The sequence below is a fragment of the Cuculus canorus genome, chromosome 3, assembly GCF_017976375.1.
Source record: "Cuculus canorus isolate bCucCan1 chromosome 3, bCucCan1.pri, whole genome shotgun sequence".
Lineage (NCBI taxonomy): Eukaryota > Metazoa > Chordata > Aves > Cuculiformes > Cuculidae > Cuculus > Cuculus canorus.
The window spans coordinates 67213690-67227315 of NC_071403.1; the positions used below are offsets into that span (position 1 = coordinate 67213690).

Consider the following 13626-nt stretch of genomic DNA (forward strand, 5'->3'; position numbering starts at 1 on the left):
CAGCTCAGCACAGCCCAACCCAGCACCGCACGGTGTCACACTACAAGATTTTGTTCTGCACAGCTCAACGTGGCTTAGCCCTGCCTGGCACGGCTCAACACCACACTGTGCCGTGTGGCATAGCACTGCGTGTCCCTGCTTGGCTTGGCACTGCACCGCCTCATCCCGCATGAAACTGCTTGGCTTGACAGCGTTCTTTGTAGCATGGTATTGCATGGCACGGCTTGGTTTTGCCCAGCCCTGTACAGTGTGGCACTGCATGGCACAGTTCGGTATGACCTGGTGCTCCTCTGCTGGGTGTGGCACTGCTTGGCTCAGCACAGTATGGCCTGGCACTGCTTGGCATGGGCTGGCACTGCATGGACCTGCCCAGGTGTCGTCTGGCCCAGCCTGGTTCAGCTCGGCTCAAGTTGGCATGGCATGATCCAGCCCAGCTTGGCTTGGTCTGAAACGATCTGGCTTGGCACAGCATGGCTTGGCACAGCATCACCCAGCCTGGTTGGGCTCAGCTTGGCCCAGGCCAGCCCAGCTTGGCTTGGCACTGCCCAGTCTTTGACTACTCTTGGCTTAGTCCAGTATGGCTCCGCTGGTCTGGCTTGGCATGGCGTGGCGTGGCATGGTTTGGCAATGCACTGCATGGTTTGGCACTGCATCCTCTGGCTTGGCATGGCATGGAATGGCTTGGCATGTTACAGAACAGTTGGGCACGGCACGGTCCAGTGCAGTTTTGCTTGGCACTGCACTGATTGGTCTGTCACAGTCTTGCTTGGCACATCATGGTACAGATTGGCATGGCATGGAATTGCTTGGCGCATAATGGAAGAGCTTGGCATGGTACAGCTTGGTCTAGCACGGTCAGGCTTGCGACGATGCAGCTTGACATGGCACAGAACACCTTGGCATGGCAAGGCACAGCTTGGCTTGGTCCAGCACAGTCTGGCTTGTCACGGCATGGTTTGGCATGGCATGGAACAGCTTGGCGCAGCATGGCATGGCTTGGCATGGCATGGCTTGGTCCAGCATGGTCTGGCTTGGCACAGCATGGCTTGGCACAGCATAGAACACCTTGGCACAGCATGGTCTGGCTTGGCACAGCATGGAACACCTTGGCACGGCACAGCATGGTTTGGTCCAGCATAGTCTAGCTTGGCACAGCACAGTTTGGCACAGCACGGAACAGCTTGGCATGGCGTGGAACACCTTGGCATGGTACGGCTTGGTCCAGCACAGTCTGGTTTAGCATGGCATGGTTTGGCACAGAATGGAACAGTTTGGCATGGCACGGCTTGGCTTGGCACAGCATAGTTTGGTCCACCACAGTCTTGCTTGGCATGGCACAGTTTGGCACAGTATGAAACAGCTTGGCTTGGCATGGTATGGGTCGGTGCCACAGGGTCTGGCTTGGCACAGCATGGCTTGGCATGGCACAGCTTGGTCTAGTACAGCGTGGTTCGGCACGGCACGGTTTGGCACAGCACTGAACAGTTTGGCTTGGCATGGTACGAGTTTGTCCAGCACAGTCTGGCTTGGCACGGCACGGCACGGCTTGGTCCAGCACAGTCTGGCTCGGCCAGGCACGGTTTGGCACAGCACGGAACATCTTGTCACGGCTCGGCGTGCCAGCCCCGGCCGCCCCCGCGTGTCGCAGCCCCCCCGGGCCGGGCGGGCGGCGCTAGGACCGCGCGGCGGCGGCCGGTGCTGCAGTGGAGGCGGCGGCGCTGCGGGAGGAGGAGGCGGCCTGGGCAGCGCAGCGGCGGCTCCGCACGGCTCGGCTCGGCTGCCGGGCCCCCACGGCCCAGGTAACGCCGCCGCGGCTCGGGTGCGCCCCGGGACCGGGAACGGCACCGCCGGCACCCCCGCCGGGACCCCCAGCCGGGCTCGGCACCGCTCGGGTGCGTTCGGTTCGGCTCCTTTCGGGGGGGTTCGGCACCGCTCGTGTGGGTTCGGCTCCTTTCGGCCAGGTTCGGCTCTGCTCGGGTGGGTTCGGCTCCGTTCGGGTGGGTTCGGCTCCGCTCGGGTGGGTTCGGCACCGCTCGGGTGGGTTCGGCTCCTTTCGGCCGGGTTCGGCACCGCTCGGGGGGGTTCGGCACCGCTCGGGGGGGTTCGGCTCTCTTCGGCCGGCTTCGGCTCCGCTCGGGTGAGTTCGGCACCGCTTGGCCGGGTTCGGCTGCCCGCGGCTGGGTTCGGCACCCGTCGGGTAGGTTCGGTTCGGCTGCCTTCGGCAGGGTTCGGTTCGACTGCCTTCGGCTTCCTTCGGCTCGACTCGGCTGGGCTCGGCACCGCTCGGGTGGGTTCGGCCCCGCTCGGCTCGGCGTTCGGTTCCGTTCGGCTGCGCTCGGCTCCGCATTCGGGCGGGTTCGGCTCCGCTCGGCCCCGCTCGTCCCGCGCTGCCCCGTCCCCGTTCCCCCCCGTTCCCGGCCGGGGCCGCCGCGGCGGGGCCGAGCAGGAAAACATGGCAGCGCCCGGGCCGCCTCCCGCCGGGCCGGGCCCCCCCGCCGCTCCGCCGGCCCCGCGCAGGGGGCGATGGCAGCGCCGTGTCCTTGAGCGCCGCGCCGGGCGCGTGAAGGGCAGCACCGGGGCCGCCGGGACCGGGGGCTCCGCGGTGGGCGGGGGGGGCAGGAAACCGGGAGCTGCTGGGGAGCCTGACGGGGGCTCCGTGACGATGGGTGCTGAGCCCTGCCCGCTCCTCCCTGCCTGCCGAGCCCTGCCTGCTCCCTGCCCGCTCCCGCTGCCTCCTGCCCGCAGCCCCCTGCCTGCTCCTGTTGCTCCCTGTCCGCTGCTTTCTGTCTCCTGCCTGCTCCCACTGCTCCTGCCCGCAGCCCCCTACCCGCTGACACTGCTCTCTTTCCACTGCGCTCTGCCTGTTTCCCGGCCACTGCTCCCTTTCCACTGCCTCCTGCTCACTCCCTGCCCGCGGCTCCCTGTCCACTGGCTGCTGCTCCTTGCCTCCTGCCCGCAGCTCCCTGCCTGTCTGCTGCTTCCCGCTCCCTGCCTGCTCCCTGCCTGCTCCCTGCCTACTCCCGGCCTGCTGCTGCCTCCTGCCTGCAGCCTCCTGCCTGCTTCTTGACTCCTACCTGCGTTCTGCCCGCTGCTTCCCACTCCCTGCCTGCTCCAGGCCTGCTGCCCCCTGCGTGCACCCTCCTACCTGCTCCCCACTCCCTTCCTGCTGCCTCCTGCCTGCTCCCTAACTGCTTCTGCCCACTGCTGCCTCCCACCTGCTGCTTCTCACTCCCTGCCTGCCCCCTGCTATCCTGCCTGCTACTTCCCACTGCCTACTACTGCCTTCTGCCTGCTCCATCGCAGCTCCCTACCTGCTCCTGCTTCCTGTCCACTGCTCCCTGCCTGTTCTCTGCCTGCTGCTCCCTGTACACTGCTTTGCACTCCCTACCTGCTCCCTGCCCAATGCTGCCTCCTGCCTGCTGCTTCCCACTCTCTGCCTGCTCCCTGTCTATCCTTGCCCACTGCTCCCTGCTCCCTACCTACTCCCTGCCCTCTGCTGCTTTCTGCCTGCTTCCTGCCCACTGCATCCTGTTCCCTGCCCATTGCTGCCTCCTTCCCACTCCTTCCCACTCCCTGCCTGCTCCTTGCCTGCTCCTTGCCCGCTGCTCCCTGGCTCCACAGTTCCCTGGCCCCTAGCCTTGTTCCTAGGCCGCCCCGCTTGCCTCCCCCTTTGCCTCCCTCTCTTTTTCCTCTCCCCCCTCGTTTTCGGGTGCCCGTGTGTGTGAACCTGTGGGCAAATGAAATTTTCCTCTTTGCTCAGTTCCTCTTTCTTTATTTCTTCCCTTTGTGTGACGTCGGTGGTGTCACCACAGGATTGGCGTTCGGTGCTTGCATTGCTGCACCGAGAGTGTGGTGGCAGGAGCCTGCTGCCATGGCGGGCGCCCGCATCCTGCCCACTTCTGCGCCCCTTGTCCGAGGGATCTGGATGGGGAGACCCATGCCAGCTTCCCGCCAAATCCCTCGAAGCCGGAGGCGAGTGGATGTTGTCGTACCCGGCGGCCGCTCCCGGCAGCTCCCGCGCCTGCATGGGCCTTGCCTGCTGAGTCAGCTCGAAACTTCCTAGCGGGAGCCTCTTTCCGTGACACGCAGCGCCCACCGCCTCTCGAGGAAAGGCAGGATGCTGCTGCCTGCACCGGAGCTGCAGCCCAGCCGTTCCCCTCCTGCATCCGTGATCGCTGAGCATGGGCGACCTCTGTGCCTCAAATCCGCCAATGCTTCGCCTCCACTTCGCCGCCGGTGCTGCCGTGCGTGGGGCCCTTCAGGTGGTGGTGGTTTTCCTAGGGGTATTTTTAGGACTGCACATCTGTGCGTCCCTGCCTGCTGCCTTCCCATGGGCTCTGCCTGCGCTGCTGCCTGTCCCGGGCAGGCTGGGCCAGCAGCGAGCGTGCAGCACCCTGCCGCAGCCAGAGGGAAAGTGTGTGGGCTTGCCGGGTAACTGCCAGCACGCGTGTGCGTGTGCCCGGGACACGCGTGTGCCAGGTGCACACATGCCCGGTGGCTCCATGGGAGGAGCTGCTGGTGTTTGGTGGAGTCGGAGCTGTCGTCTGCTCTCCAGGACCTGTTCGCCCTTGAGGCTGTGGGTTGGTTTGGAGTTTCAATGCCATCCAAACTCCCACCGGTGCCGCCGCTGCGGTGCAGGGCAGGGACTCGCGGGTCTGTGCCGGGGCAGCTCACCCAACGCAGCAAACAAGGCCTGGAGCCACCATCCCGCTTCCCCACCACATTCCCGCCGCAGGGCTCGGCACGTGCGGGAACGTGCTGCTGCCGGTTGGGCCTGCTGCGGCGGTTAACCACCCTTCCCAGTTCAAAGCCCATACCTGCTTGCAGATTTGGATTGCCCTGGCTCCCATTCCCTGCCAGCTGGAGCTGTTCCGTGGTGCCGGCGGCTCTGCCCGCAAAGCCACTTGCTCACCATAATCGCAGCATCTCCCGGCCTGTCTTTTCCCTGGATTAGCTGAGTGTGTTGAGCTCCTCGGCTTTCCGTGGTGGAGTGTTCCCAGAGCTCTGGGAGCTCTGCTGCAGCTGAGCATCACTCCTCAGGGTGCAGTGCAGTGCATCGCATCGCTCCCTGGGTGCAGTGAGGTGCAGTGCATTTCTTCTCAGGGTGCAGCAATGTGCAGTACAACGCTCCCCAGAGTGCAGTACAGGGCATTGCATCGCTCCCTGGGCGCAGCACTGTGCAGTGCCTTGCTCCTTGGGGTGCAGTGCAGGGCATTGATCCCAGGGTGCAGTGTCGTGCAACGCATCGCTCCCTGGGATGCAGCATGGTGCAGTGCACTGCTCCCTGGGATTGCAGCACAGGGCTATGCATTGATCCGAGGGTGCAGTGTCGTGCAACGCATCGCTGTGTGGGGCACAGCGCTGTGCAGTGCATTAATCCCTGGGGTGCAGGGCAGTGCATCGATTCTGGGGTGCAGTGTGGTGTGGTGCGGTGCTTCCTGGAGTGGAATGCAGTGTGTTGATACTGGGGTGCAGTGTGTTGATCCCAGGATGCAGTGTGGCGAGTTGATCCCAGGGTGTAGTGCATTGATCCTGGGATGCAGTGCGTTGATCCTGAGGTGCAGTGCATTAATCCCTGGGGTGCAGTGCGATGCGTTGATCCTGGGATGCAGTGTGGTGCATCACTCCCTGCACGCAGCATGGGGCTTCTTCAGTGCCGTCAGCCCTCCCAGGGTCCCCCCAAAACCCCTGGTTCTATTTTGGCCCAGCACTCCCTGTCACCTCATCCCCCCAAAACCCCTGCAGGATGCACCCTCTCCAGCAGTTCCCACAGGAGCTGCCACATGTGTGGCCAGCAATCGGCCACTTCTCTGTCCTGCAGGTGCCCCCCTAAGTATTTCCTCCTAGGTTCTAATCCCAGGGGGACTAAATTGATGCTTTGCTGGCCACGGTGGTTTTGGCACAACTGCATCAGAGGCGATCGCAGGGGGTCCTGAGGTGGAGTGGGGACACCCACCCTGTCCCCAATTGCCCCTGCAGCAGCACCCACGCCGCAGAAGGGGGATTATGGGGTGGGGGCAGCCCCCCACCATGAGTCAGGGGTGGGGGGAGTGACTCACGGCCGCAGCTCCCAGCCCCTCTGAGTCAATCCTGAACTTCATCCCCCAGCACTAGGAAGGAGGAGGAGGAGGAGGAGCACGGTGGTGGCAGTGACTCAAAGTGACAACAACAATAATAATACGCTGCGGCACTCGTCACGGGAGAGGCGTTTGGACAGGGTCCCTCGTGCGTTCCCAATGCTGAAGGCGGTGGGGACGCACGAGGGACCCCAGCCAAACCCGGTGGGTGTCACCACGCAGGTGGGGTCACGTTAGGACAGTAGGAGGGGGGAGACTGCAGTGAAGGTGGCATGGGGACCCTGTTTGCCGTCACCTAAAATGGCCGGTTGGGTTTGTCCGGCTGTGGCACAGCACCGGCGAGGTCTTTAAATATGAAAAAAAGGCGGATTTGGGTTGTTATTTTTTTCCCTTCCCCTGAACGTGTCTCATCCATCCATCGCAGGTAACCTACTTTGCACCGCCTCTGCTGTGCGGCGAGCGTGACTCGCCGGGGCCCTGCCGTGCGGGAGCGGCACGGTGCGGGGTTGGGAATGCCGAGTTCCCCCCCGCTTCACCGTCAGCCATAAGGTCAACCCGAGCCCTTAAATTGGGAAGCGAGAGGGAACACGGTGAATCCATCACCACGCTTCGCTGGACGAGGGTCTATCCCTGTCGCCAAGCCACCGCATCGGCGAGGGGGATGCTCCGGTGTTGCCGGAGAAGGGTCCCAGTGGCCTAGTGTGGTGCCATCCCATCCTTGGTTGGGTAAGAGCGCGGCGCAGCGGGAATGATGCTGGGAGCTGTGGCCATACCCACACGCTCACCCCCTGGAGCTGGCAATGGGGTTGGCGGAGCAGGAGGCAAGTGGTGCCTCTGACTGGCTGCTCCCCGGCTTTGTTCGGCTCGGCTGGGGCTGCCGCGGGGTTTCTACACCGCCCAACTATTTTTAGCGCGTTTGGAGCCCATCTTTGCTGGAAGGGAATCAAAACCCACAAGCTTGCCCTTTGGCAGCCCCCAGTGGGCACCGGGGATGTTGGGGGTCTTGCCCGTGTGCAGGGCTGCCAGAGGGACCCTGGGGTGGTCGAGCTGGTTTTTAGGAGTGCGGGATGTGCTGGGGTTGCCGGGGATGCCAGCACCCCAGTGCCATTGGGCAAGGGTGCTGGTGCTGGGATGCCGTAGATGCCAGCAGCCCCAGTGCTGTTGGGCCAGGGTGCCGGTGCCAGAGTGCTGCCGGGGCTTTGTGCGGCACAGTGCGGTGGGAGTGAGGCTGGGGGCTTGCAGGGAGCCCTTGAGTAGCACCCCGAGGTGCCACTCCGTGCTGTGCCAAACGCTGTGCTGGCTGTGCCGAGCATGCCGTGGTGCTGGTGGCATCAGGTGCGAGATGGGTGCCCGGAGCTGGCCCTCAGGGGCAGGGGTGCTGGGTGCTGGCCCCTGGCTCTTCACCAAGTGGCACCGTGGTGCCCAGGGTGCCATCGTGGGGCCAAACGTGCCAGGGTGAAGGGGATCCACGGGGAAGTGGCGCGGGCAGGCAGTGCGTGGCAGAGGGCTGGGGGGTGGGGACGGGGGTCCTCCTGGGGCTCCCCGAGCTGGGGGAGGAGAGGGAAGGGAAAGCCCTTCCCAGGCTCCCACCGGTGGCACAGGACTGGGGAGCAGCCAGCACCCCCAGCCTGCACCATACGTCCCCCTCCTACACCCAGCACCCCCCTATCCTGCATCCCCAGGTCCCATCCTGCACCCCACACCCTTGCCCTGCACCCAGCACCTCCAGCCCACCTCCTCCATCCCCCACACTCAGCCTGCGCCCCACATCCCACTCCTACGCCCAGCACCCCCAGCCTGCTCCTCCAGGTCCTGTTCTGCATCCTGCACGCAGCACCCCCAGTCTGCACCCCATATCTCCATCCTGTGTCCTGCAACCCTGTCACATACCCCTGTTCCACTCCACTTATCCTGCACCCCCAGGTCCCATTCCACATTCTGCACCCCACCCACACCTCCAGCCTGCACCCAGCCCCCCCAGCCCTCATCCTGCACCTGCACCCCCCACCCCCAGCCTCCACGACATATCCCCATCCTGTATCCTGCACCCCTATCCCGCATCCCACACCCCTATCCTGTGCCTCTGGGTCCTGTTCTGCACCCAGCACCCCTAGCCCACATCCTGCACTTGCACCCCACACCCCCGTCCTACATCCTCCATCCCCATCCCACCCCCCTATCCTCCACCCACCTATCCCGCACCCCCAGGTCCCGTTCTGCATCCTGCATCCCACACCTCCAGCCTGTACCCAGCACCCCTACCCTGCACCCCACACCCCTATCCTGCACCCCCAGCCCACATCCTGCACTCAGCACCCCACACGTCCAGTCTGCACCCCACACTCCCAGCCTACACTCAGCACCCTCTATCCCACCCCCCGCTATCCTGCATCCCCTGGTCTTGTTCTGCGCCCTGCACCCCCAGCCTGCACCCAGCACCCCTACCCTGCACCCAGCACCCCAGCACACATCCTGCACCCCACTCCCAGCCTGTGCCCCATCCCACCCCTCTATCCCGCACTCCGCATCCCCAGCTCCCAGCCTGCACCCAGCACCCCCACCCTGTGCCCCACACTCTACCTCACCCCCTGCAACCCGTCCCATCCCCCACATCCCACACCCCCATATCCTACACCTCCACGTCCTGTTCTGCATCCTGCACTCAGCACCCCAGCCCACATCCTGCACCCCCCACTCCCATCCTGTGCCCCCTGCTCCCCTGCAGCCCCCACCCCCCATCCCACCCCCTACTCCCGATCCTGTGTCCCCCACTCCTCTGCAACCCCGCACACTCATCCCACTCCACGTTCCCATCCTCTGCCCTCCGCTCCCCTGCACCCTCCACTCCCATCCTGTGCCCCCCACTCCCCTCCACTCCATCCCACTCCCAACTCCCATCCTGTGCCCCCCACTTCCTTGCATCTCTACACCCCATCCTGTGCCCCCACTCCCATCCTGTACCCGCACTCCCCTGCACCCCCCACTCCCATCCCGTTCCCCCCACCATGCATCCCGCATCCCAGCCAGCACTGCGTGTGATGCCGTCCCAGACAGACTCCCCCCCAACCCTCCGAGCCCGGAGCCCCAGTCCTGTGTGCCCCCCGCAGCCCCCCTGCCCCCCGCCCGCGGCCGGGCTGCGGCTGGAAAGCTCTAGAAACGGCTCGCTTGGAGCCAGAGCGACAGACAGCGGGCACGGCGGCTGCGCCATGGCAACGGGGGGGGCTGCCAGACCCCACTGCACCCCACACCTGCACCCCAAACCCTGCAGCCATGGCAACAGGTGGGGCTGCTGAACCCCACTGCACCCCACACCTGCACCCCACATCCTTCAGCCATGGCAACAGGTGGGGGCTGCTGCACCCCAAACTCTGCACCTCAAACCCTGAACCCCAAACCCTGTAGCCGTGGCAGGAGGTGGAGGCTGCTGAACCCCAGACCTGCCCCTAACCCCAAATCCTGCGTCCGTGGCAACAGGTGGAGCTGCTGAACCCCAAACCCCACTGCACCCCAAACCCCAAACCCTGCAGCCATGGCAACAGGTACAGAGGTGCTCCATGGGGCTGCTGGACCCCAAACCCCATTGCACCCCAATGCCTGCAGCTGTAGCAAAAGGTGTGGGGATGCCAAACTCCACTGCACCCCAAAGCCCACTGCACCCCAAAGCCCACTGCACCCTAATGCCTGCAGCTGTAGCAAAAGATGCAGGGATGCCGAACCCCACTGCACCCCAAAATACACTGCGTCTCAAACCTGCACCCTACTGCACCCTACCCCCTGCAGCCATAGCAACAGGTGTGAGAATACTGAACCTGACTGTACCCTGAACCTCACTGCACCCTGCACCCTGCACCCCAAATTCCACACTCCAAACCCCACTTCACCCCAAACCCCCACTGCACCCCAAACCCTGCATCCCAAAAATTGCAGCCATAGCAACAGGTGTGGGGCTGCCAAACCCTACTTCACCGAGAACCTCATTGCACCCCAAACCTGCATCCCAAACCCTGCACCCCAAACCCTACAGCCATAGCAAGAGATGTGGGGCTGTGCTATGGGGCTGCTGAACCCCAAACCCTGCACTCCAAACCCTGCACCCCACCCCATGCACCCACACTCTGCAGAATGCACTCTGCACTCTGCCCTCCAAACCCTCCACCTTTCACCTTGCACCCCACAGAATGTACCCCACACTCTGGACCCAGCACCCCACAGAATGTGCCCTGTACCCTGCAAAATACACCCTGTATCCCATGCTTGCACCCCACACCCTATACCCAGCACCCCAAACCCTGCATCCTGCACCCTGCAGAATGCGCCCTGCACCTTTCCCCTGCACCCCACAGAAGGCACTCTGCACCCTGCATCTTAAAGAATGTACCTTGCACCCCACAAAATGTATCCTGCACCCTGCACCACACAGAATACACCCTGGACCCAGCACCCCACACCCAGCACCCTGCAGAATGCACCCTTCTTCCAGCTCCTTGCACCAGCACCCCACAGAATGTACCCTGAACACTGCACTGTGCACCCCACACCCAGCACCTTACAGAATATACCCCGCAACTTCTACCCCACAGAAAACAACCTGCACCGTACAGAACTTAGCTCACACCCTGCAACCCACGCTCCGCACTGTGCACCCTGCAGAGTGCACCTCATATTCTGCCCCATGCACTCTGCACCATCTGCCCTGTGCTGTGCACCCTGCACTGCGCGCCCCACACCGTGCACCCCACAATGTGCACCACACACCCTGTGCGGTGCACCCTGTGCCCATGCTATGCGCAGGGCACCCCACGATGGGCACCACACGCCCCGCACCATGCATCGTGCACCCCGTGCTGCTGCAGCCAGTGCCATGCAGCCCACACCCTGTTCCATGCATGGCTCACCCCACACCATGCACCCCACACCATGCATGGCGCACTTCACGGTGCCCCATATATCGTGCACACCACACCATGCGTCATGCACTCAACATCATGCACTGTGCACCCCACACCATGCATCGTGCACCCCGTGCGGCTGCAGCCAGTGCTGTGCAGCCCACACCCTGCTCCATGCATGGCTCACCCCATACCGTGCACCCCACACCATGCATGGCGCACTTCACGGTGCCCCATGCATCGTGCGCACCACACCATGCATCATGCACCCAACATCATGCACTGTGCGCCCCGTACCATGCATCGTGTACCCCATGGCGTGCACTGTGCACCCCACACCATGCTTTGCACACCCTACGCCCTGCAGCCAGTGCTGGGGCTCAGCCGCCCACCGCGAGTGATGCCGGGGACGTGGGCCCAGCCCACCAGAGTCAAGGTTGGGGCACGTTAATAATTGCTGGGTGCTGGGGCGTGGTGCGAGGGGCGGTGGGACCAGAGCTCTCCCCTCACTCCAGCCCTCTGTATCCCCCAGGGAAGGCTCCAGGCAGGCAGCAGGACGCAGGGGCTCTGGGACCCCCTCCTCAGCGCAGAGACCGGAGCGTGGCGGCTGCTTTGGTGCTGAAGAGGCAACGGTCACAGGCGCCCACCCTCGCTCCCTACCATGCCGTCCAGTGGGACCCTTGACACCAGCAGCCCGGCTCTGGACCGCGAGGCACTCGACACGCACAAGGTAGGGTCCTGCGGCCATCGCCATCAAACCATGGCCATCCCCATTGTGCCATGGCCATCACCGTCGCTGGACTTTGTGCTGGTGGTGCCGGGGCAGGGATGGCAGTGGGCTTTGGGTGTCCAGCTTGCTCTGGTGGTCTGGCTCACTCCAGGGTCTGGCTTGCTCCAGGGGTCCATGCTCGCTCCAGGCACCTGGCTCACTCCAGGGGTCAGGCTCTCTCTGGGGATCCCACTTGCTCTAGGGGTCCAGCTCACTCTGGGAGTCTGGCTTGCTCCAGAGTCTGGCTCAATGTGGGGATCCGGCTCACTCCAGGGTCTGGCTCACTCCAGAGGTCTGGCTCACTCCAGAGGTCCGGCTCACTCCAGGAGCCTCGCTCACTCCAGTGTTGTGGCTCGCTCTGGGGGTCTGGCTTGCTCTAGGGGTCTGGCTTGCTCCAGTGGTCTGGCTTGTTCCAGGGGTCCGGCTCACTCCGGGGTCCGGCTTGCTCCAGGGGTCCAGCTCACTCCAGGGTCTGGCTCGCTCCAGGGTTCTGGCTTGCTCCAGGTGTCCAGCTCGCTCCAAGAGTCTAGCTCACTCTGGGGTACCACTTGCTCCAGGAATCCGTCTCAATCCAGGATCTGGCTGACTCTGGGGATCCTCCTCACTCTGGGGGTCCCACTCACTCCAAGATCTGGCTCACTCCAAGGCTCCACTTACTCCAGGTGTCCGGCTCGCTCCAGGGGTCCCACTTTCTCTGGGATCCAGCTCATTCTGGGAGTCCCACTCACTGTGGGAGTCCCACTCACTCCCAGCCATCGCTGGCAGCGATCGTGCAGGATCAAGGAGTGTGGGGGCTGCATGCCATCCTGCTTCCCCCTCGCTGCAGAGCATGGAGCAGGATTAGCACGGATTGAGCTATTCCTGGCGGTGCGGGAGCACGGGGAGGGGACGGGTGACCTGCTGTCACACCCGGCAGCGGCAAGGCTGGAGAGCAGAGGGGTGGGTGAATCTCTGAGGCTGGGGACTGCCCTGGCTCTGGGAGTGGTGATGAGGCTGGGGGTGGGTGCCTGTGCTGGGCTGTGGAGTGTTGGAAGAGGAATATGGCATGTGGATAGAGAGGTGACCCCTCCTGATGATCCCTCCTGGAGACCCCTCATGGTGACCCCTCCTGGTGACTCCTCCTGGAGACCCATCCTGGAAACCCTCCTGGGAACTCTCCTGGTGACCGCTTCTAATGATCCCTCCTGGGAACCCCTCCTGGTGACCCATCCTGGAAACTCTTCCTGGGAACCCTCCTGGGAATCCCTCCTGGTGACCCCTCTGGGGAACTGTCCACTCCAGGACACACCAGGGTGGTATGGCTGCTCCTGGTGTTGCCAAAGGTATCGCTGTCCCCTTGGTGAGGAGCAGCATCCTGGGCCCTGCCCTGGTCAAGGCATGGGTCCTGGGGCGGGTTGCCAGCTGGATGCAGTCCCAGTGCCGGGCAGCGCTGGGTCAGGGTCATCCGAGTTCCTCCAGGCTGTCTCCACCACGCGGTGCCTCCATCACCAGCTCAGAGCTAGTGAATCCCCACACCCATGTTCCCCATTGTCTGGCTGTCACTTCCGGCTGCTGGAGATGGGGTTGGGAATTGCTGGCAGCATTCTTGGCATGGCTAGTTGTGAGCGAACCAGGGGTCGATCCAGCACATTCCACCATGGCAGGTGATGCTGGAGCAGGTGTGGGCAGCCGAGCCTGCTCGCATGGCTCATCCGGCACCAGGAGCGTCAGCCAGGTGGCCGGGCAGCGTGTGGGGCATGGATGTGGCTGCTCACCTCAGTTCTCAGTGCGGTTCTGACAGAGCCAGCGTGGATAGTGGGGCATGGTGTTGCTGGGAGGAGCCATGGGGGAACCAGGTGCCTGTGGCACAGCCCGGTACGTCCTGGAAAGAAGGACCTGCTGGTGCCAGTGC

General features: G+C 63.9%; 1 protein-coding gene across 7 annotated transcripts in view; it reads left to right on the forward strand.

Annotated features, from left to right (window-relative positions):
* The first annotated feature begins 1649 nt into the window (after window positions 1-1649).
* DNMT3A (DNA methyltransferase 3 alpha) overlaps window positions 1650-13626 on the forward strand; it is a 44496-nt gene continuing 32519 nt past the window's right edge. For 4 of the 7 annotated variants that reach the window (XM_054061659.1, XM_054061665.1, XM_054061664.1 and 1 more), the window contains exons 1-2: window positions 1650-1799; window positions 11499-11696. In XM_054061659.1, the coding sequence (XP_053917634.1) occupies window positions 11628-11696 (69 nt within the window). In that variant the 5' untranslated portion in view covers window positions 1650-1799; window positions 11499-11627. Of the gene's footprint in view, window positions 1893-2155; window positions 2198-6501; window positions 6804-11498; window positions 11697-13626 lie in introns of those variants that run through there. The other 3 variants (XM_054061661.1, XM_054061662.1, XM_054061660.1) reach the window with 3 other exon arrangements.